The 23,552-nt window shown below is 33.2% G+C and overlaps 3 protein-coding genes across 3 annotated transcripts in view; all 3 read left to right on the top strand.

Moving 5' to 3' along the window:
• LOC111064570 (eIF-2-alpha kinase activator GCN1) overlaps nt 1-23,552 on the top strand; it is a 113,648-nt gene that overhangs the window by 25,068 nt on the left and 65,028 nt on the right. The window contains exons 13-21 of the mRNA XM_039436620.1: nt 489-812; nt 2,128-2,299; nt 3,038-3,166; nt 3,539-3,803; nt 20,081-20,253; nt 20,950-21,074; nt 21,694-21,872; nt 22,103-22,322; nt 23,109-23,394. Coding sequence (XP_039292554.1) covers nt 489-812; nt 2,128-2,299; nt 3,038-3,166; nt 3,539-3,803; nt 20,081-20,253; nt 20,950-21,074; nt 21,694-21,872; nt 22,103-22,322; nt 23,109-23,394 — 1,873 coding nt within the window. The remainder of the gene's footprint in view (nt 1-488; nt 813-2,127; nt 2,300-3,037; nt 3,167-3,538; nt 3,804-20,080; nt 20,254-20,949; nt 21,075-21,693; nt 21,873-22,102; nt 22,323-23,108; nt 23,395-23,552) is intronic.
• On the top strand, nt 117-2,453 carry LOC120353268. Its single transcript, XM_039436274.1, has 2 exons — nt 117-812; nt 2,128-2,453. Exons 1-2 carry the CDS (start codon nt 192-194, stop codon nt 2,332-2,334), a joined length of 828 nt encoding a protein of 275 aa, XP_039292208.1. The 5' UTR covers nt 117-191; the 3' UTR covers nt 2,335-2,453.
• Nucleotides 12,217-13,755, top strand: LOC120353269. The gene is made up of 2 exons (XM_039436275.1): nt 12,217-12,349; nt 12,565-13,755. Exons 1-2 carry the CDS (start codon nt 12,235-12,237, stop codon nt 13,251-13,253), a joined length of 804 nt encoding a protein of 267 aa, XP_039292209.1. The 5' UTR covers nt 12,217-12,234; the 3' UTR covers nt 13,254-13,755.

The following is a 23,552-nucleotide window of genomic DNA, read 5'->3' as shown; positions in this document are numbered from 1 at the left end:
TTATTGTTCAGCAGTGTGTTCTTATTTTTTTGAATTTAAGTGCAGTTTATAATAATGGGGAACAAAAAACGCCTGTTACGTAAAAAGCCTAAAAATAAGGGGGGTGAAAGTTGCGTGAGTGGAGAAAGCAGAAAGAGGTAGGCATTACGGAAGATGCAAGCAAAAAAAGAAATATTGATGATGTTGAGGTAATGAGCTGTGGGGAAGAAGATGATATTATGTTCCAAAATGTACCAAATCTCATGATTGAGAATTCTAAGCCTACATCTCTTTCTGCCGACTTTAAAATTAGTGGTCGCAGAATAGTAGACATTGCTTTCCTGATTGAACAATTTGTCGAATTGAGCGGGCATGCGCCTCAATTCGGCTGTTCATTTGTCAACATGAAATTGACTAGTGAAATAAAAAGAGGGTTGAAAAGTGGGCTAACGTTCACTTGCAACATGTGCCATATGGTAAAAACAATATGGACTGAACCTGAACCTCAGGAAACATCTATGGACATAAACTCTGCAGCCGTTGCTGGTTCCATCACCAATGGTGGAGGATTTCTCGCCTTGCAGAGATTACTCTCTTCGATGAATATTCACGCCATGAATAAAAAAACATACGAGAAACATGAAGCTCTCATTTCTAAAGGTTGGGAGGAAACAGCAATTGAAGAAATGAGGAAGGCTGCTGAAGAAGAAATTCGATTAGCTAAAGAGCGAGGTGACGTAAACAATGAAGGAGTGCCGTTGTTGACTGTTGTTGCTGATGGAAGCTGGGCCAAGAGATCATACAGGAGGAACTATAACTCCCTATCTGGAATGGTAAGTTTCAATACTAATAAACTTATATAGCTTGTAAAAAATAGGCTAATCAAAATAGTTCATAGGTGTCTCTAGACAAATTTTTTGGGGGACTAATAGCTATCATTATATTAGTGAAACCAAGCATTACTTTTAATAATTATTGGTATGGGTGAAGTTGATATTTTAGTAATTGTATCATGATTTTTCATCTAATGACCTAACAATAGTTATTGAGTAGATTTAAAATATCTGTCCCCATCAACATATTCCATAAGGCTGGGCGTACACCGGTTAGTCAAGACAAGACTAGACACGTTTAGTCACAATACTTCACATTGTTGCTTATGATACAACTCACACTGATTAGTCATTGCAATTAGACATGTCTTCATAAGCAACTATGTGAAGTATTGTGACTAAACGTGACTAGTATTGTCTTGACTAACTGGTGTGCGCCTAGCCTAAGGGTACGTCCACAATGCACGCTGGTTTTCTGAGTCAGACAGTCGGCGCCGATAGAGGCAGACTCGGCCCGCTTACTTTCCCATGTTAGTCAACGGAAGCGTCCATAGTGCACCAGCGCGCCGATTTCCTGCGAGCAGGCTGTCTGAGTCAGATTTTTACCGGAATGAATTTTTCATTCTGGTTTCAGATAACCTGCGAGTCGGACCGTTCGTGTTGTTATAAGTTGTAAGTTATAAGTTGTTAGTGATGGATATAGAAGAACTAATTTCAGTAGTGCAGTTAAATCCACCGATTTGGGATAAACGAATGAAAGAACATTCTATTCTAATAGGAACATAGTTGATGCTTGTTGGAGGAATATCGCCTCACAAATGAAGATTGATGTTAAGTAGATGTGATAGATATTTAAATATTAAGTTATACCTATTTCGATTTATTTTAATTCAAAGTTTTTAAATGGCCGCCATTTATTTTTTCACTGCATCACTTTATACATTTTTTCTTAACTGGCCACAACACAGGTGACGTATCCAACCTGCCAACCTGCTTGCACTTTGGACACCTCCAAGTCAGATACACCAGAGTCAGATATTCGGCGCCGAAAATCTGAATCTGACTACCTGCTTAACCAGCGTGCATTGTGGACGTACCCTAATACAGAAATATAGAGCAGGGTAGGAGTAAAATGAATTTCTAGTAAATATCAAATAATATATTCATCTCACATAAAAGGATAATTATATTAGATGTGAAAATGGAAATTCTACGTGTTTGAAAACATTCAAATATTTCTGTTGAAATCCGTAAAATGTTTGAAATATTATGATTTGCATTTCGGATTTATTATCATAAATATTATTTATTTCAGGCAGCGATAGTTGGATACCACACAAGACAGGTTCTGTACTTTGGCGTGAAAAATAAATATTGTGTAACCTGTACACGCAAGCCTGGAGACACACATCACACGTGCTTCAAGAACTGGAATGGTAGCTCATCTAGCATGGAAGCTGCTACCATCGTAGAAGGCTTCTTGGCAAGTGAAGAAATGTACAATGTGCAATATGCAAGGTAATAATAATAATGTAAATAAAATTTTATAATGAATAAGAACCCTAGAATATCTACTATCTTACAATTATTAATCATATCAATTGAAAACATCAATCCCAACTTGAATAATGCAGTGCGCTGAGGTTAGTGACTAGGTACCATAACTGTATATAATTGGTTTTCAAACAGCCTCAGTCCTTATAGACTTGATATAAAACCTATGTATAAATTGTTATAACCTATGTATATATTTTATAAATTGTTTTATTCAATATTGAGATGAAATTATAAATTTAACGCAATTAAAAAACGTTTTCAGAATGATTGCTGATGGAGACAGCAGTGTCTACAATAGCATTCTTGAAGCTAGACCTTACCAAATCTGACGGTAAAGAAAATTGAGTGCCGCAACCACATGCTGCGCAACTATTGTAACAAGTTGAAGGATGTTGTTACCACCAGTTTGCATAAGGATCTGTCAAAGAGGATAGAGGACTACATTTGAAAATGCGTAGGGTACTAGGAGGTAAGTTTGTTAAGCATTGATAGTTTCTAATAAACCCCCCTTTTTATAGAACATTTTGAATGTTCAAATATGTTAAATAATCAAGGTATTTTTATTTATTTTAGATTTTTCAATCAAGGATTCTTATGAAATAGACATCAACAATACTTTTATAAAAATATGACTAAGATAAGTGAATTGATAAACTTATTTTTGGCAGGTCGCATTATGAGGCTGCGGACAGCAGTCACAAAAGCTATCCAACATAGAAAAGTTGAAGAAGGAGAAATAAATGAAAAGGCTGAAAAACTAAGGCTAGACATAGTGAACGGACCCAGTCATGTCTTTGGTGAGCATCTTCACTGCAAAAGTCGAGGATATTTTTGCAACGGTCCAAAAGAAAGTAAGCATACTCATTTTTTATATAGCAATAGATTACATTTCAAAAAAGTTTTTATATTGTCCTATTATTATTACCGTACCTACTCATAATAGTAGGACTTCATCTGAAACTTAGTTCATCTTAGTTTCATCTAAACTAACATTAATCATAACCTTGGTTATCAATACTTTTTCGAACATTGAAGAAAAGTGAATTGTACTTTCTTAAATAAATATGTCTAAGAATGGATGAATATTAAGAGTTATTTATATGGTACATATAAATGGCTAAATAGAGATTATATTGAGTTATTATAAAAAATGTTAAAATTTGTTACAGATGAAACTGATTATATTCCAGAGATGAAAGCAAGTGGAGTGTTATATAAAATCATGGAAGCTGTCAATGTTCTAGCTGACCATAGCAGCCACCTCATTTACGACGTTGATAGCAACATGGTCGAACACTACAACGCAGTTGTGGCGAGATTTACGGGAGGAAAAAGAATCAATTACATCCAAAAAGGCTCATACAGGATGAGATGCGCTGCTGCTGTGGTCAGCCACAACACCAACCAGCCGTTCTATAAGCTGCATAAAACCATGTATAAAAGCAGCCCTGGCCTTTACGCCAAACAATTTGAGGCCAGACATATGGCAAGCTTAGCGAAAAGGGCAGAGAGGATGTCACGTTATTATTTATATTTAAATAACGATTAGCCTCCTGCTTGGCATCAGTCGGTAAAGCATGAGATTTAATATAATTAGGTCGTGGTTTTTCTAATAGTATTCAGTCTTAAAAAATCTTGATAGGCCTAGATATGGGCTTCTCCAATAACTCTTGTAATTCAATAAATAATAAATATATATATAATATATGATACTTATACTATAGAGATGAGGAATAAAAAATAAATTGCACACCATGAAAATTTCACACATATATTACACAAATAATGCAAAGATCAGTCGAGGCAAAAAATATATATAGAGCGATAAAAAAATATAATATAAAAAATAGAACAATATTTGAAATCAATAAAAATATCACAGGCTAAACTTTATATTCTAGATTTATGGCACGAAACATTACCATGTGCCTTTATCTTGAAATCATATGCATTCTTTGGCATGTAGCTGTGACATGTACTTGCTAATACTTGTCTGCTTGGATAATTCAATCAAAAATATGTGCTCTAAGATCAGCTTGATAAATAGCCACTAATAATCTAAATATATATATTAAAATCTCTAGTATTTAGTAGATTTATTTGTATCGAATATATATATTTTCATCTCAGGGTGCAAGATTCGGCACCTGACGGAATAGGTAGAGCCATTCATCTAGTGAATTAGAACTATGATAAATTATCGCAAATTGTATTGCAAAAAATTAAATATTGTATGCATACGTTTGATAGCCTAGATTTCGTACTTCTTTGATTAAATAGAAATTTCTAAAATATTGATCTATATATTTTTCTTTCAATTAAATACCTTTAATACTAATTTTTACTTGCGCAAGTATTACTCTTATTAATTTCTCAATTTATAATAACCCTTTCGGCGAGCTAGCTTTGATCATCAGATTATTTCGAAGCACTAGGGCGCCCATCACTAAATTCAAATTTTAATCACTCACGTGTCGAAAATCTTCTTGTAAGCCGCCGATGTCGATCCAACTCCATGTGGTCCGGGAATATGGTAGCCGGAATCGTCTCCTCCAAGGGGTTATAAATTTAATAAAAATGAAAAAATGACTTCTGCTTCACAATAGCATCACGAAGTCTTTTAAGAACTTTAATAATTTACTTTAACTTTAATTTTTGCAAAATTATTAATAAGATACTTCGCTCTAAAATATTTGGGGTCCTCTTATGGTGGCATCTGGCTGGCGAGTGCTGGTTCTTCCTTCTCAAGTTTTACAGATTCTCCTTCCGACTTTCAAATTAGCATAAAATTTAAATATCCCAATCCTCCGCCATTAAATTCAAATAGATCTTACAAAAAATGCCAAAATATTGCTTAGATTATATGATTAATAATTTCTTTGCATTCGAGCCATATTGATAACATAGATTACACAAATTTTTACACAAAATCTACTACAATTATATAAATATATATAGATATTTTTGAATTGGCCTACAGTTGCCGCCTATTAACTGCCGTTTTACTATTGGTGCATGCAAATTTTATTAGGTATTCATGCGCCTGGTAACTCTTATTTCCTGAATACATTAAATTATTTTTATTTGGTTTTTTATTTATGCTCTTTGCATGCTAGTTAATATATATATATTAATATTAATTCCATGCTACTTAATAATTAGCCACGTGGACGGGTGTTTTTTCACATTGCACACCATCCGAATGCAATAAAGCTCTGCCAAGGGGTTTTGGTCAGATTCTACGTTCTTCGGTTTGATCGATCTCTAGGTCACCGATCTGTGAATACTTCTACATAACCTCAATCTTCAAATATTTTATAAATAATCTATTTATGAGTAATAAACTTCCTTCAATCCTTTTTAAGTTCTTGTACCATTTAGCCAGAACAAGCTGATGCTATCTTATCTTGATTATTATCTGCTTGGCGATATTAGCCAATTACTTTATTTTTAGACCTATTACTATTTCTGTTAGGTTTTTCATCTACCCAGATTTAATATGTTACACGCGCCCCTGGGTTTGAATTCAAAATATTTGAGAATCACAATGTTTTTAATGAAAACCCACCCTTCAATACATTGATATACACTATACTTTATTTATAAATTATACTCTCCTACTTCTATCACATTTCGCAGTCATATTTGCTGCATCTCCTTTATACCTTTATCAAAAACAATAACAAATTCTCCTCTTCAACACACATAAAAATATCATAAATATAAACTTCTAAACGTACTCCTCCTGACACCATTTACAACACAGTAATTTTTGAATTCGCCGCTTGCAGGGCCGCCAACTTAACTACACACATTTCATAATTCTCATAAATGATTCCTTTTAGACAATAATTTCGATTCATAAACTTCTGGGCTCTATCTTATAGTATTTCTTAGGTCTTAATATAAATAATTTTCTATACATCAGGTACAATACTTTCTTTGCTAATGGCTCTTTGGTTTTGGTAACTGGTATTCACTTTAAGTCTTTTCAGGTAACAAACGTGGCATAATTATAAGTAATAAATATAAAAACATATAAATAAATATATCGACATTAATAAATATAATAAATAACAATAATAAATAACTTTTTGGGTACAGTACTTCTTTTTATAAACATATGTTCAACAGACATTATATTCATTTGATTTGGGTGGCTTTGGCCAGCTGGTCACTGGTTCTACAGAATTCGCTGTCGAGTTTCATAACTATTAACCTAACTGCTCAATTTTTTCTCTTAAAAAGGTAATTAACAAATTTTAATTTTATTATCCCCGCTTGTGTCCTTTTTTATCTGATGTATATAATTTAATTACATATTTAAAAATTGTTCTTTTTCTTGTTGCAGGCTTCTAACGGTTGGAAGGAATTAAAACACTGGATTGTTGCCATGCGGTTCTATGCCAAGATTAAATTTATTAAGGAAGGTTAGTAATCGGTTTGATAATAATGTTTTCCTTGATTTCTTATCATATTTATTTCAAATTCTGTGATGTGGTTTGTAGAAATTTCGTGGCTTTCCCGTATCTTTTGGTTTTCTGCTTATAGCTGTTGTAGGCTGGCTAGGTTATCTGCTGTTGATTTGTTGATTGTTGAGGCTGTCCTATTACTAACTTATCTTCATGAATATAAAACCCCGGTATCTGGTGTATTCCTTCAAATAATTCCAAGCTTCATTTATGATAATTCCTTTTAATCCATTCTTTTTCCAATCAATCTGTACTCTTAACTCATCCTTCCTTTCATTATTTTCATCTAGTATTCTTAATTTCGGCTCATTATAACTCATTAGGTTGTACAATAAACATTCTTATAATATTAAATTTCCAATCATCAATAATAGATCCATTTAACAACAACAATACAATATTTTTCGTCCTATCCACAACACAGTCTTTTATTAATATCACAGCCATTATTACAAACGTTAAACACCATATCCAAACATTTATCATCTTTTCAATAGTATAATATCCAGGTACTTCCATTTTATTAATATTATTTTTTAATTCTTTCACTCTTCCTAGACACCGTTTTTCCTTCATCAGTCTCAATAAGTAGTCCACTTTGTTGTTGCCCATGCATGAATCCGTAATAAACCTTTTAGTAGCTCTGTTTTCATCCCATTTCTTTGATCCATTTTTCCGGTCACATAGCTGAATATCTCTCTTGAAGCGTATGTGCCGCGGATGCACGCCGTCGGTCCGCTCCTGTCTTCCACGGTGTCGGTCCGGTGTCCTCTTCGGGCGTTTGAACCGTGCATGCGGCCGGTATGCGCGCGCGCGGTTCCTCCTTTTCTTTCGCCTCCGGGCCTTACGATGCATGTTCTCCCGAATGCCGTCCTCCTCGTCCTGATGTCGGCTGGGTGTCCTCGGGCGCTTTCGTCTCCGGGCCTTGCGGTGGGCGCTCCTCTTGTCCGGTAGTCCGTCCTCCCTGGTGTCATCCTCTTGGTCCTCTATCCTGGGTTCATTGGGGTGCCTTGGTGGGGTCGAATGATGCGCGGGTGCGGTGGCGGACTCTTGATGCGCGGGTGTGACGTGCAGACACATGGTGGCGGTCTCTGGATATGCGGGCTGCTCTTCCTGCGGTGATGGATCGTCGGCGGGGAATATAAGGCTCAAGAGGGGTTGATGTTTTCGGGCTGTTTTAATTACATGTTGAGCGGCGGTTTTTGGTGGTGATTTATCTTGTATTAACATCTGTTTTTCTAATATTTTCGGTAAACCGTTCACAAAGGTGGTATATGAGGCTGTAGTATCTTTATTTTCTCTATCTATTTTTTCTGAGCTTGTGTGGGTTGTATCGGGGTTATCATGTAGACATAATTGTTTAGATGTAGTTTTCTGTATATCTGGTGGCGGATCGTTGGGTGCTGGGTTCCATGTTTTTTGTTGATTTATTCCTGTTGCATGCGCTAATGTATAATTTGTACTTATTTGTTGAGGTGGCGGTTTATAATTTCGGTTGTAATTGTTTTGTGTGTGATTATTATGTGAGTTTAATCGATCACGGCCATAATAATACTTTCTTTCATAGGTTTGCTGTGGATAATGGTTTGTTTGACGATTCTGAAAACTTCTATTATTCCAGCTGTTATTTTGATTATGATTATAGCGGCGTTTAAATTGAGGGGTAGATCGTGAGCGATCATATGGTACTGATTCATAGGCTTGGCTGGTGTACTGATTAATTTTTGAATTAGGTTGATTCTGTGCATACATTTGATCTGACCGGTGATTTAATATTGCCATCATAGATTGTATATTGTATAAATAATCTATCAGCTGTTTGCAACTAGTTATTGGCTGTGTAGCCAATGCTGTTCTGACTTGAAAGGTAGCTTTTTTACGATTATATTTGCTAAAACTGAATCACACATTGGCTCATCTAATTGAGCATTTTTCAGTTTAAGGGTATTAACAAAATTGATGGATGTGTCGTCTGTCCTAGAATTAAACTCACAAGCAATGATATTGGCTAGTGCATCCATTTGTCTATTTTTACTCCAATATTGTTCCAGGAAAGCTGCACTGAACTCATCTAACGTCCTGAATTCGTGATTATGGATCTGAAGAATATCAGAGGTTCACCGCTTAACAAACTGGATAATCGAAGACGCCAAAAATTCCAAGAGGTGGGTGTTAATGATTGAACTAGTTTTATCTGATCTATAAATTCTTTAGGTTGGAGATAGCGGTCTGTATTGTCAAAACGGCCTAATTCATTGAAACTGTGTAGTGAATCAAACGTTGCTATGGGAATAGGCTCTATATTCTCGTGCGGAAATTGATGTATTTGACTTTCAAGTTGTACCAACTTCTCTTGGGCCTGTTTCCAATGACTAGAAGCTTCTGTTTCATTATCTACTACTTCGGCATTTAATTCAGATGAAAATAATTGCTGTTCTCCAACGGCTGTCTCCAATGAATTAAGTTGTACTTTGTTTTGATTTATATCAGAATTTAGGTGAGCTATTTGTGTAGATTTACTATTCTGTTGTTTATTTATGGAAATAAGTTGACTATTGTTCCTGTTTGTAGCTATTTCATGAATTTGTGAAGTGTTTTGTGCTGGTAGGTTATCTATTCTTTCCGCAGTCTCCTTATCCATTCTTACCGATGTATCCTTCAGTGATTCCCGCATTTCCTTCATTTCCGCCTTCAAGTCCTTCATTGCCATGGTCATTGTTTTTTCTAAACTATTAGAAAATGACTTGATCATCCCCTCTACTATAACCCTTCTTATTGCTTCTTGGGAGACATTTAACGGTTTATTACTGTTCACAGGATTCTTGGCGGTGATTGAAGAGATCTGTGCGTTGGACTCCATCGCGCCCCCCTCAGCGTCGATCTCCGCTACTATCGCCGTCTGCAGTGTGTCTGCTACCTTACTTTGCGTGGACGAAAAGAGACTCATATTTTAAAAATGGATTAAGTGTCAAGTGTTTGTTAAAAAAGTGAAAGTTTTGGCCAACAAGGCATTAATAAGGACACAAATGAGGATAGGCCTATGGACATTACAAGCCAGGTAACCTATTTATTACTTAAGCTCTTATAATATAATAATACTATTCATTGATTTCTGACTAGCAGTTTAGGCTTATAAAATATAATCTCTCTCTATAAACAGGTAATTTTTTACAGTACTAATAATATAAAATTTTCTTTAAAACATATAATTTCTCTTTATTTAAAGCTATTGATTCCCCAAAAAGTAATACAAATTTCTCTTCGCCAGTTTTCCTCACAACTCGTATAAGTTATCTATAATTTTCAGTATGGTTATTGACTTAATTTCAAATAATTATTCAATGAGCTTGGCTCTCATCATCAGTCCCACGTTGGTACGACATGTCTTTCTGTCACGTTATTATTTATATTAAATAACGATTAGCCTCCTGCTTGGCATCAGTCGGTAAAGCATGAGATTTAATATAATTAGGTCGTGGTTTTTCTAATAGTATTCAGTCTTAAAAAATCTTGATAGGCCTAGATATGGGCTTCTCCAATAACTCTTGTAATTCAATAAATAATAAATATATATATATATATGATACTTATACTATAGAGATGAGGAATAAAAAATAAATTGCACACCATGAAAATTTCACACATATATTACACAAATAATGCAAAGATCAGTCGAGGCAAAAAATATATATAGAGCGATAAAAAAATATAATATAAAAAATAGAACAATATTTGAAATCAATAAAAATATCACAGGCTAAACTTTATATTCTAGATTTATGGCACGAAACATTACCATGTGCCTTTATCTTGAAATCATATGCATTCTTTGGCATGTAGCTGTGACATGTACTTGCTAATACTTGTCTGCTTGGATAATTCAATCAAAAATATGTGCTCTAAGATCAGCTTGATAAATTAGCCACTAATAATCTAAATATATATATATTAAAATCTCTAGTATTTAGTAGATTTATTTGTATCGAATATATATATTTTCATCTCAGGGTGCAAGATTCGGCACCTGACGGAATAGGTAGAGCCATTCATCTAGTGAATTAGAACTATGATAAATTATCGCAAATTGTATTGCAAAAAATTAAATATTGTATGCATACGTTTGATAGCCTAGATTTCGTACTTCTTTGATTAAATAGAAATTTCTAAAATATTGATCTATATATTTTTCTTTCAATTAAATACCTTTAATACTAATTTTTACTTGCGCAAGTATTACTCTTATTAATTTCTCAATTTATAATAACCCTTTCGGCGAGCTAGCTTTGATCATCAGATTATTTCGAAGCACTAGGGCGCCCATCACTAAATTCAAATTTTAATCACTCACGTGTCGAAAATCTTCTTGTAAGCCGCCGATGTCGATCCAACTCCATGTGGTCCGGAATATGGTAGCCGGAATCGTCTCCTCCAAGGGGTTATAAATTTAATAAAAATGAAAAAATGACTTCTGCTTCACAATAGCATCACGAAGTCTTTTAAGAACTTTAATAATTTACTTTAACTTTAATTTTTGCAAAATTATTAATAAGATACTTCGCTCTAAAATATTTGGGGTCCTCTTATGGTGGCATCTGGCTGGCGAGTGCTGGTTCTTCCTTCTCAAGTTTTACAGATTCTCCTTCCGACTTTCAAATTAGCATAAAATTTAAATATCCCAATCCTCCGCCATTAAATTCAAATAGATCTTACAAAAAATGCCAAAATATTGCTTAGATTATATGATTAATAATTTCTTTGCATTCGAGCCATATTGATAACATAGATTACACAAATTTTTACACAAAATCTACTACAATTATATAAATATATATAGATATTTTTGAATTGGCCTACAGTTGCCGCCTATTAACTGCCGTTTTACTATTGGTGCATGCAAATTTTATTAGGTATTCATGCGCCTGGTAACTCTTATTTCCTGAATACATTAAATTATTTTTATTTGGTTTTTTATTTATGCTCTTTGCATGCTAGTTAATATTATATATATTAATATTAATTCCATGCTACTTAATAATTAGCCACGTGGACGGGTGTTTTTTCACATTGCACACCATCCGAATGCAATAAAGCTCTGCCAAGGGGTTTTGGTCAGATTCTACGTTCTTCGGTTTGATCGATCTCTAGGTCACCGATCTGTGAATACTTCTACATAACCTCAATCTTCAAATATTTTATAAATAATCTATTTATGAGTAATAAACTTCCTTCAATCCTTTTTAAGTTCTTGTACCATTTAGCCAGAACAAGCTGATGCTATCTTATCTTGATTATTATCTGCTTGGCGATATTAGCCAATTACTTTATTTTTAGACCTATTACTATTTCTGTTAGGGTTTTTCACGTCCAAAGTGGGTGATAGCAATTATGGACCCATGGCGAAAAAACCCGATATGGAGGATGATGTGTACCAGAGAAAACTACAGGAGCACATGCAGACTCTTCAAAAGACAATGCAAGAAATTCAAGAAATTGAACAAAATACAAGAGGTGAGAGTTAATTCCATTTACTTCATTTATGCACATTTCGAGATAATAGATTCAAGGAATAGACATAAAAAACAAGTAGCTCTGATTTCAATTCAATAACAAATGCTATCAATTATTATATTTGGTTCTGTAAATATAGTAGCCTGCATTCACTATAAGTAATTATTTTGTGCCTCTTCAAAGTTCAAAGCAAATTATTGTTTCCTCCATTCAAGGTCAAAGCAACAGTCAGGAATGGTTCGAAGAGAGAAGGACTCGACTAACGGCATCCAACTTTGGGCTGGTGTGCAACCGGAAGCCAGACTCCAACTGTGCTCCAGTGGTGAAGAAGCTTCTGTATACATCTCTCAACTCGCATTCCATAAACTATGGAAGAGCAAATGAGGGAGATGCTATACGCCAACTTGAGTCATTACTTGGAGTCACAGTCCAGCCTTGCGGTTTTTTTATTGATGAGCAAATGCCATTCTTGGGAGCCTCTCCTGACGGCCTCATTGGGAATGATGGCATTGTGGAGGTGAAGTGTCCGTCAAGTGGGGAAGATATCACGCCTGATGAAGTTATTGAAAATAAGATTGGCTTGGTTGGTAAAATGTTCAAAAAGAGCAAAAGCAATGAAAGTTACCAAATTAAATCAAGTCACTCTTATTTTTATCAAATACAAGGGCAGCTACATATAACAAAAAGAAAGTACTGTATTCTTGTCATTTGGACTCCAAAAGGCCTCAAAACTTTTGAGATTGAACGGGATGATGAGTTTTGGAAAGAGAACATGAAAGAAAAACTAGAAACATTTTATATGAAATGTTTACTTCCCGAACTCATCGATCCAAGACAGCGAAGAAGTTTGCCAATTCGTGAACCGGAATACATTTTGCTGGCTCAAGCGAAAAAACAAAAATGAGGGATTAAATGATGAAAAAAATAATGAAAATGAGTGAGTCAGTTTCATTGGTCAACAAACGCGATCTGTATAATCTGCAATAATTTTGTATAATACTACTATATCTGTATATCTATATTTTTAAAAATTTTATCCTGTTAAAATTTTATCCTCTTATATGCTCAAAAATGATGAAAATGAGTGAGTCAGTTTCATTGGTCAACAAACGCGATCTGTATAATCTGTAATATTTTTGTATAATACTACTATATCTGTATATCTATATTGCTTGTATTTTGATAACAGTTCAAGATATTTTACCGTCTGCACAAAAATGTTTGGAAATCTCTAACATTCTTACATGTGAGTTTTTCCTTACGCATGATTTAACAAACTATAACTTCGATTTTTCATTTATTGACCTAAGCGAAGCTGAGGTCTTAGTTTCGACTAATAAATGAATTATTATGATTAGATAGAATAATTAAATTGAATCATCTTATCATAATTATAAAATTGATTTATCAAATTAATTTGATAAATCATTTTTTAAAAATATTTATTGTATTGGAGTCCAATACTGCAGTTGTAGAAAAAAATTAGTATGTAAAGGTGTAAAGATTAATTTTGTTTTTCTTTTTGTGTAGTTGAGAAGTTGATATTGTGGTAATTATTCATATTGAATGAAAAAGACTAAGAAATTGTCAAAAAAAAACACATATTTATTGATACTTAGAAAAACCGGTTTCGGTGATTGCACCATTGTCAATCTCTGATAAACTTTGATAAAGAACGAAACCGGTCTTTCTAAGTATCAATGAATCTGGTTTTTTGACAATTTCTTAGTCTTTTTCAAGGTAAAATTTGTACCTATGTATTTGATAATTATAAAGGTACCTCCTTGATAAGTCCAGTGGCTCTAGCACTTTCAATGAAGAAAATAATAGATGACATGACTAAATCTTCAAAATATTCTGTACTTATTGTACTGGCCCTTTTCATTATAGATTGAAAGTTGTATTTATGAGCGAGGTCTACTGTTCGCAGAACTACTAGTTTTTTAATTACTAATTATGTTCGTCAATGTCGAGACATTTCAAGCAGAAAACATGAAATTTTCGACATGCTGGAAACCTCTTTTGTTTCAAAAGATAAATGGGTGGTGAAAGCGCGAAAGTTTTTCAGAAATAATTGAAATTATTTTTTCAATTGTCAAAAGTAGTCGGAAGATCGTATTTTGGTCTCCAAGGACTTTTAAAGTTCGGAGAGCGGCTGCATGATATGCATTGTGTACCAAATTGTATGCTAAAAGCTGGCAATTTACGAGATATTTGACTGAATTATTTCAAACGTGAGCAGCTGATTGCCTCTAGAAATAAGGCTGTAATGAAACACTTCGAGGCGAGGTTGTCATTTTTACTATTATACAATCATGTGGCTTGCAGTTGCTGAATTTTTCAATCGTTCTGTATTTTTTTTTGTTGATCCTAGCTATTGATGAACTACTATATAATTATTATTGTTTTTAGAGTACTTTTTCCTTTGTGTAAATTGTGAAATTCGATGATTTTAAAAGTCGTCAAAACAGCTGTTCTACAGATGAAATATCTCGACTGTGTTCTTTTTATAAACTGCTCTACCTACCTACCTCATGCACGAGAATGAGGTTACAATGTCAATTTCTCAAAGATGGGGTGGACCCCCCATTATTTTCCCAGAAAAAATACTCATGCCAGTTGATAGAGCTGATAATACAGGGTATGAATTTTAAAAAAATCGGTCAAGTCATTTTTGAGAAAATCGTGAAAAACATGTTTCTTTAGTTATTAGCTGCCATTTTTCTCAAGAATTACGGAACTCCTGCAATTTTACCAGAAATGAGACACATGTCAGTTGATAGGGCTTATAAATAGCTATCCATCGTATAAATTTGAAGGAAATCGTCAGAGCCGTTTTCGATTTTTTATTCTGTGCAAACAGACTGCAATGGTGGTGGGGGGGACGACGAGCTGTCTCAAGGCTGGTTCTGTTGACATTCCAGAACTCTCATCTAAATGACCTGTACAATTTTCTTGTTCTCCCTCGAACACAGATAATGCAGTTCCCGAAAACTAAACAGTATTATTATTATTTTATTTATTCCATTTAATCAGCTCTTATTGTAACGTGTTCTTATTTGCATAATATAATACTTGTTATATGAACAGTTGAATTGCTTGATTCCAGTGTTGATATAATGTGAAAAAATATCATTATATATCTGTGATAAATATGATTTAATCTCAGTGAAAATGGGACAAAGCGTGGGCAATTATAAAATGACAGTGAAAGCACCAAATATATTGACATCTTGCTATTTTACTGCAGTATTTTTTATGTTATTAGTTGATTTTTTTGTTTTGAAATTTGTTTATTTTTTATCAATTCCTATATAGTTTAATCTGAGAGTTGACAGACTGAATTTTAACTTCATATTGGAGTGTTTTTATTATATTATAATTCTATTCAATTTCTACGTAATTGTTCATTCATTCAATCAAAACGTTATTGACTGAAATAGTTGGATACCACTCAAATTAACCTTGTAAATTCAAAGCGAAAAGCAATCTATAAACCTTCAAACACATTTCGATAATATTCAGTTTTTGGTAATTGTATTTAACATTTAAAATTTCATGTGTTTCTCACTTTAAGCATGAATATGATATGTATTATAATATATTTTTCTATGTTAATATTCCTATAACCCTACAATGTACTAAAATAAAATACTTATGCAAACTGTGAAATTTCTAGTTATTATGGAAGTGGAATTCACAAGATATACAGTAAATACTAGAAATATCATTACATTTTGAATTTATAATCATGCAATACTTGAATTTTTCTTCTATGCTTCATCATCTTGTTATGCTTGAAAAGTTCAAGCTCACCAAAAATTTCCAAGTTCAACTTATAAAATAGAAAATTATTTTTAAAAAACACTCCATTTTAGGGGTGGTTTTTAATGTTAATAAAGTTCTTAACTTTAAGTAGGGGGTGATTTTAGAACAAAACATCAAATACGTTTCTTCATCTCTTTGAGCACTTGATGGAAAAAATAATTTTTCAAAGATTCAGATATTTAAAGTTTTAAAAATGGACAACCCCTAACGATTTCAACCTTCAGCAACCATTGAAAAAAATTATAAATTTTATCTATTAACCACTATCTACCATTCCAAAAAAAAATGCCTCAAACAGAGAATTCCGAAAAAACTACCCTTATTTTGTTAACCACCCCCTTACCATTAATCATAAAATGAAAAAATCCTCTCAAAGAGTAGAATTGAATGACAAAAAGAATTTTTCTGATATCTAAACAACAAAGGATTTCATTTTTTTCACCCCTAAATTTCAACCCCAAAAATGAGAAAAATCGTGAATAGTCCATTCCTCTGTTTCCAGCATCCTGTCTACTACAAAAATTAATAATGAAAAAAATACAAAACACTTGATGGAAAAAATAATTTTTCGAAGATTCAGATATTTAAAGTTTTAAAAATGGACAACCCCTAACGATTTCAACCTTCAGCAACCATTGAAAAAAATTATAAATTTTATCTATTAACCACTATCTACCATTCCAAAAAAAAATGCCTCAAACAGAGAATTCCGAAAAAACTACCCTTATTTTGTTAACCACCCCCTTACCATTAATCATAAAATGAAAAAATCCTCTCAAAGAGTAGAATTGAATGACAAAAAGAATTTTTCTGATATCTAAACAACAAAGGATTTCTTTTTTTTCACCCCTAATTTCAACCCCAAAAATGAGAAAAATCGTGAATAGTCCATTCCTCTGTTTCCAGCATCCTGTCTACTACAAAAATTAATAATGAAAAAAATACAAAACACTTGATGGAAAAAATAATTTTTCGAAGATTCAGATATTTAAAGTTTTAAAAATGGACAACCCCTAACGATTTCAACCTTCAGCAACCATTGAAAAAAATTATAAATTTTATCTATTAACCACTATCTACCATTCCAAAAAAAAAATGCCTCAAACAGAGAATTCCGAAAAAACTACCCTTATTTTGTTAACCACCCCCTTACCATTAATCATAAAATGAAAAAATCCTCTCAAAGAGTAGAATTGAATGACAAAAAGAATTTTTCTGATATCTAAACAACAAAGGATTTCTTTTTTTTCACCCCTAAATTTCAACCCCAAAAATGAGAAAAATCTTGAATAGTCCATTCCTCTGTTTCCAGCATCCTGTCTACTACAAAAATTAATAATGAAAAAAATACAAAACACTTGATGGAAAAAATAATTTTTCGAAGATTCAGATATTTAAAGTTTTAAAAATGGTCAACCCCTAACGATTTCAACCCTCAGCAACCATTGAAAAAAAAAATTTCATCTATTAACTACTATCTACCATTCCCCAAAAAATTGCATCAAACAGAGAATTCCGAAAAAACTACCCTTATTTTGTTAACCACCCCCTAACCATTAATCATAAAATGAAAAATCCTGTCAAAGAGTAGAATTGAATGACAAAAAGAATTTTTCTGATATCTAAACAACAAAGGATTTCATTTTTTCACCCCTAAATTTCAACCCCAAAAATGAGAAAAATCGTGAATAGTCCATTCCACTGTTTACAGCATCCTTTCTACTACAAAAATTTTCCAAAACACTACCCCAAGTTTACAAAAAATAGGGGATGCTTTTCGTTTTTTCATAATGTCAGATGGTTTGGGGTATAATAAAATCTAACTCAAACCCTCAATAATCTTCCCCAATCCCCTTCATCATAATATCTACTATGGAGCTGGGTATGCTTGGAGTTGTAAATACTGGCCAGCCTGCAAGAAATGTAGAAACCTGTTTTGATGAGACAGAGGCTGAAATTTGGCAACACCGCGACAGCTGCTTCAATGTGGCAACATAGGATCTATTTCTAGATACGGCGATGGCTCAATGACCTCGAGTTGACTCTACTGTAGCGCCAGTTAGCGCGTGGTGGAAGGTTGGTGAACCCAGAGTAGCCAGCTAGCGCTAGCGCTAGAGTGGCGGTTGTTTGGTGAACTACCCCGGGCTGGTTTCAGATACAATGACGTCATTTAATGGGCGGCGCTTTTAATAAATTTTCATGATTGAGATGAAGTAGGCTATTGTGGTTTGTCACTATCGTGACAAATGTAACAAATAAATGGGATGATGGGCGATCGACGCCTTCACCATATGTAACAAATAAAAGAATAAAGAGAAATGACCAGTCTAACGAAAAGATTATAAGTGTTTTGTTATGTGTTATTTCATCATCTATTTATGTTCTTCACATTAATGTGATTTATTCAAATAATCAATTCGTTAGTAGGCCTACTGATCGATTGTATTCTTCTTAGTGGTTAGTGCCTCTACTCGATGTTTGGTAAAGCACACTACCAAAAATTATAGGATCTTTAAATTTGTGGATAATTGAATGAATTAATCCCCAGATTCCTCCAAATCGTATGGGTTTCGATCAATTCATTCAATTACCTCACAGGAACAGGAACGCCTCCACCAGTGTCTTTTTTTATATAAAGAAAAAAACACAAAAACTTGGAAATTTTGATAATAAAAATTTTGACTCACACAAGGTGTTTGAATTTTGAAATAGGATGAAAATAGAAGAAGTAAGAATTGGAAAAGTAATTTAGTTTTTATTGACACAATGTTCTTATCAATTTTGAACAATATTAAAAAGATACAAAGGTTGAAAATCGGTAATACGGATGATTAAACAAACAAATCTTATTTTAAACAATTACGCCCTTTCTTATGAAACCGTTGGCTTATATTTAATTATCTAAAATGAAATTGATTTTATTTAAGAATTTAAATTTATAAAAAAAAATATGTTGAGGAAAACGTTCTATTATTGTAGTTATTATTATTATTTTTATTATTTGAGATATTACTGTTTAAAAGGATGAGAATGAATTTGAAAGAAAATTAAAGAAAAAGAAACTTACAGAAAATATGGAACTGACTCTCCTGGGTAAACCTGGACTCGTGGTCGATACCGCAGTTGAACGAGAAGCGAGTGAGTCTTTTTTAGGAATGAAAATTTTGTCAGCGCAACTGCTGAGTTTGTATTAAGTTCTTAGACAATGGCGTGGAAGCTTTGCTAAGACATTTTTATTGAATAGAACGTTTTCCTCTCTTGCTCTGCAGTTTAAGATGAAAATGAATTTGTTTAAATTATACTATATTTTATAACATTTAAAATAATTGAAAGTACTGTATTTTATTAAAAAAAATTATAATTAAATTATTTTTGAGACACGGTTCTGTCACTATCGTGACATAGTTCATTACATTTCTTCATAGTCAAGTAGTTCATGATTATTATTATAGCCAACAAACGATTTGGCAACAGTGTGGAGGTAGAAAAGGGTAGCTTTTCTAACAACAGACAAAGATAGCAAACCAATGTTAATCAGGTGCTTACTTTATAACGTGAATCTTAGTATTGTTGGGTTGCACCATAGAGATAGCATCGCCACTTCAAAGAATGAAAAATAAAATGAAAATTAAGCTGAGATGGTGGGGGGGATACATGCTATTACTCTATGGTAATTGAAAAATTTATTCGCTTAAATGCTTCTCTCTGGTTGCTACAACCGTATACTTAAATTGGCGGATCTTACATACCCAGCTGCGCCATTGAACTTAACGGCTTGAACATTAATCGTCTTTATAGTGTAAACTGGTTATCTCCAGTTTTGGCCAAACTATTCAAAATGAGATTTATCATTGAGAATATTTACAATGTTAATGACAAGTTTTCCTTCTAATTACTTGATAGACTGAAGGTAGCCGATCAACTCAGACGAAGGTACCTCTATTCTATTATAAACTTAATGCTAATGATATTAGTTGATGCGATTGTGACGTTCTGCTCAGGCACCAATCTCACCAAACAAGATACCGAACTGTTGGCTTTGAAATCTCTTCTTTGCGCCCATCATCCTATCATAGGTAAACACACAATACCATACTCATTTATTATTCATGTCTGTTATCTCATCTTGCACTCATGATGTAGGAAGTATCTCGAATTGACAAATGGATTATTTATAACTAGTTTTATTATCTCTTGTATAAATTGTATCAAAGATTGGAGAACGTTGAGTTCACGGCGATGTGTAACACACATTCTCTCACCTACTCTCGAGCAACAACAGCTACAAGATTATAATTCGCCTTTCCTTGTGCCTGAGCTTTAATATTAGATTATCAAAACTCCTTGTCCTAAGCGTGATTCGATTCCATGACCAGGTGCGAATTATAAATGTATAATTGTTGTGGCTGGCTGCAATTCATAATTGAATATTAATGGTAAATTATTGAAATAACAAATAACAGTGACATTGTGGATTTATAAAGAATTCTACTGCAGTTCTATACCAATATTTTCTGCTCCTAGAAAATAAGGAATGAAATGAAAATTTCCAAACATTTTTATGTTCCACAATTTCACATATATACATCAAAATGTCGTTGAAATTACTTACGTATACCATTCAACATGCAACTTCGCCATAAAATAAGTTTTGGAAAACAAATATTCCATCTTATATTTTAAAAATTGTTTTGGATACGTGCTAGGCAATCAAGATTTTCCTCTTGAACTTGAGTTTCATAAATATATCAACCATTTTTCTTTAATTTCAGTTTCTTCCTGTCCAAATCTTTGGGTCAAGTTAGTGAAATATTTCAAGTTGGATCCGAAAACTTTCATCAAAAGCTACAAGGACGAATTAGTAAATATGCTGGTCAACGAATATCAATTATCTCCTGTAAGTATTTGCATGTTACCAAAGTAAAATCATAATTAGAATTGTAATATTTTCATAGTATAATTTTAATCTATTTCTGCTCGTAGCTTCTACTCATGTTATTCCTCTAAAATTGTAATAAATTTCAATTATTGCATTTTTTTATAAAAGCATCTCAATTAAATTTATCATAAGAGTTGAAATGCCAATACCTATAATGTATTGTCAATTCCAATGTAATTTTCTGGTATTCTACAGAACCATTAGAATTTTCAAATGTGTATTCATTTAGTTGCTGATTCTAACAAATTAGTTTTTTAACTATAATTTTAACGTTTATAACTTTGAACCTGATTATATTTGGAGGAAATTTCATAACAAGCTACCTGGTTTTCTAAAAAGTATTCACGATATGAAAAATTGCAAAACAGATTTGAAAAAGTATTTAGTTAGTAAAGCTCTGTATTGTAGTCTATAGAATTTTTCACCTATCTGATTTCTCTTATATTCCATAACTGGAGTCTCCAAGACGTAATATTTATATTAATAAACTGTTTATATTGATACATTGATTAGTTTCTTTTTCTTATTTGCAATAATAGTTTATTTGCACTAAATACTTGAATATTTCTATTCACAGAGTTATCAAGGAGCACTAAGTTGTATTATACATCACAATTCTTCAGAAATTCTAAATCCTGTAGTTGAGCGAGCTTCAAATCTTCTAAGTGATAATAGTCTACTTCGAGTAACAAAGGACGAATATTTTACTTTTTTGACACCAGCAGGAGTTCTATACGACAAATCAGTGTTGCCCGGGTAAGTAAGCAATCTTGATGTTTTATTATTATTACTTTCTTTAAATCTTGTGCGATCTTGAATAATCAATAATTCCACTTCGAAACTTAATGATTTATATTGTGGATTACTGTTGATTACTTCAAAACTGTATTTAAAATCGTTTCATTTCACAAATATAAAAAATAATATATTTTTAGAGTAAATAATCATGCTAATTAACAACTAACTGGTAACGAACTTTTTTACAGGAAAGAAAATGAGAATTTACAAAATTCGAAAAACGTTAAACGTGAAAGCAAAGTGTACTCGTATAAGGAGCAACAAGAAGAAATGGCGCTGCGACGAGAATTGGAGGAGAAGAAAAGACGGCAAGGAAAGATCAAAGATCCAGAACTCACACCAAAGCAAAAGGAAGCACTCAGGATTCAGATGGAGAAGGAGGCTGCCATACGGAAGAGACTAACAGAGGTAATTTTTATTACAGTAGGAAGAGACTTTCTGTGATGAATGAATTTGATTGAAATTCAAATTGTAATGATATTCTTGATTTATGTAATTGAATGTGACCCCAAATAATAATCCACCACAATCCATCCCACACACTGAAAATGTGTTGTTGTTTACCTATTCATTCATTTTCAAGTTAATTTCCAGTTCCATTTTACTGCAACATATGAAGAAGCAAAGAAGTAATTTTTTAGATCCAAATAATCAGTTATAATTAATTTACACAGTCTTATTTTTAATATATTGTATTGAGAAATTAGAAATTATATTCTAGCCCATACAATATGCTTTATTCCAATAATTGTAAACGTTGATCTATTTTAATATGATTTTTGATTCTTTAAAAGGAAATTGATACTTTTTCCAAGGACAAAGAACCCGTACTAAGGTTTGAGAACATTCTCAAAATGTTTAATTTCAAGTAAACCATTTTCCCATTTATCAACTCAAATTCTAAAATGCTGACAACTGGGAAAGAAAAATCGAACCTTATCAAAAACCAAATCATTAGTAATTTTTGCCAAATTTAGATTTTTCTCAACGTTACAAATCGATTCCCCCACTAAGTGGAGCTCTCAGGCTTGCAATATAATAAGCTTATTTCATTTCATTTATGATACAGGCACAAATCATGTACACAACTGTTTCTCTCACGATTTTTTTTATAAAAATTTCCCCAAAAATTTAAAAATAAAATTATAATTATTAAAGTAATTTTCACATGAAAATGCGTTATTGTTGTTGCAGCTGAATTCAGACGTAGCCCGCAGTGTGTCAATGTTGTTGGCTGCAACGGACGGCGCCGCTGTTGATTTGTCACTGCGCTTCAAGCAGCTGATTCCATGCGTTCTGAGTGCACTGCAGTCGCCGCTGTCGGCGCCCTCCGTGTCACAGCTGTACGTCGCATTGCACCGGTGTGCCTTCCCTCTGCACTCTGCTCCCCTCCACCTGCCCGCCCTGGTCGCGCAAGTCACGCTGCGTCTGCTCAAGCCCAAGTGCGACCTCGACGCAGCCTGGCAGGATGAACCGCTCGGTATGTTAAAACATTCACATTCAAAAATACTAATACATCATACACAAATGGGATAAATGAGTAGCCTACATTAAAAATACTGCAGATCATATTTTTTGTTCAAAGTGAACAAATAAAATATATTTATGTGAGTAGCAGTTCTTTACTATGTATGTATC

This window comes from Nilaparvata lugens, chromosome 10 (genome assembly GCF_014356525.2).
Source record: "Nilaparvata lugens isolate BPH chromosome 10, ASM1435652v1, whole genome shotgun sequence".
In the NCBI taxonomy this organism is placed as follows: Eukaryota; Metazoa; Arthropoda; class Insecta; order Hemiptera; family Delphacidae; genus Nilaparvata; species Nilaparvata lugens.
This window is presented reverse-complemented; position numbering and strand designations above follow the sequence as displayed.

Bases quoted from the DNA above. Each gene is read 5' to 3' on its own strand.
- LOC120353269 (XM_039436275.1), top strand. From the start codon at position 12,235: ATGGCGAAAAAACCCGATATGGAGGATGATGTGTACCAGAGAAAACTA. The intron at 12,350-12,564 runs GTGAGAGTTAAT...CCTCCATTCAAG, and splicing joins AATTGAACAAAATACAAGAG to GTCAAAGCAACAGTCAGGAA.
- LOC120353268 (XM_039436274.1), top strand. From the start codon at position 192: ATGAGCTGTGGGGAAGAAGATGATATTATGTTCCAAAATGTACCAAAT. The intron at 813-2,127 runs GTAAGTTTCAAT...TATTTATTTCAG, and splicing joins ATAACTCCCTATCTGGAATG to GCAGCGATAGTTGGATACCA.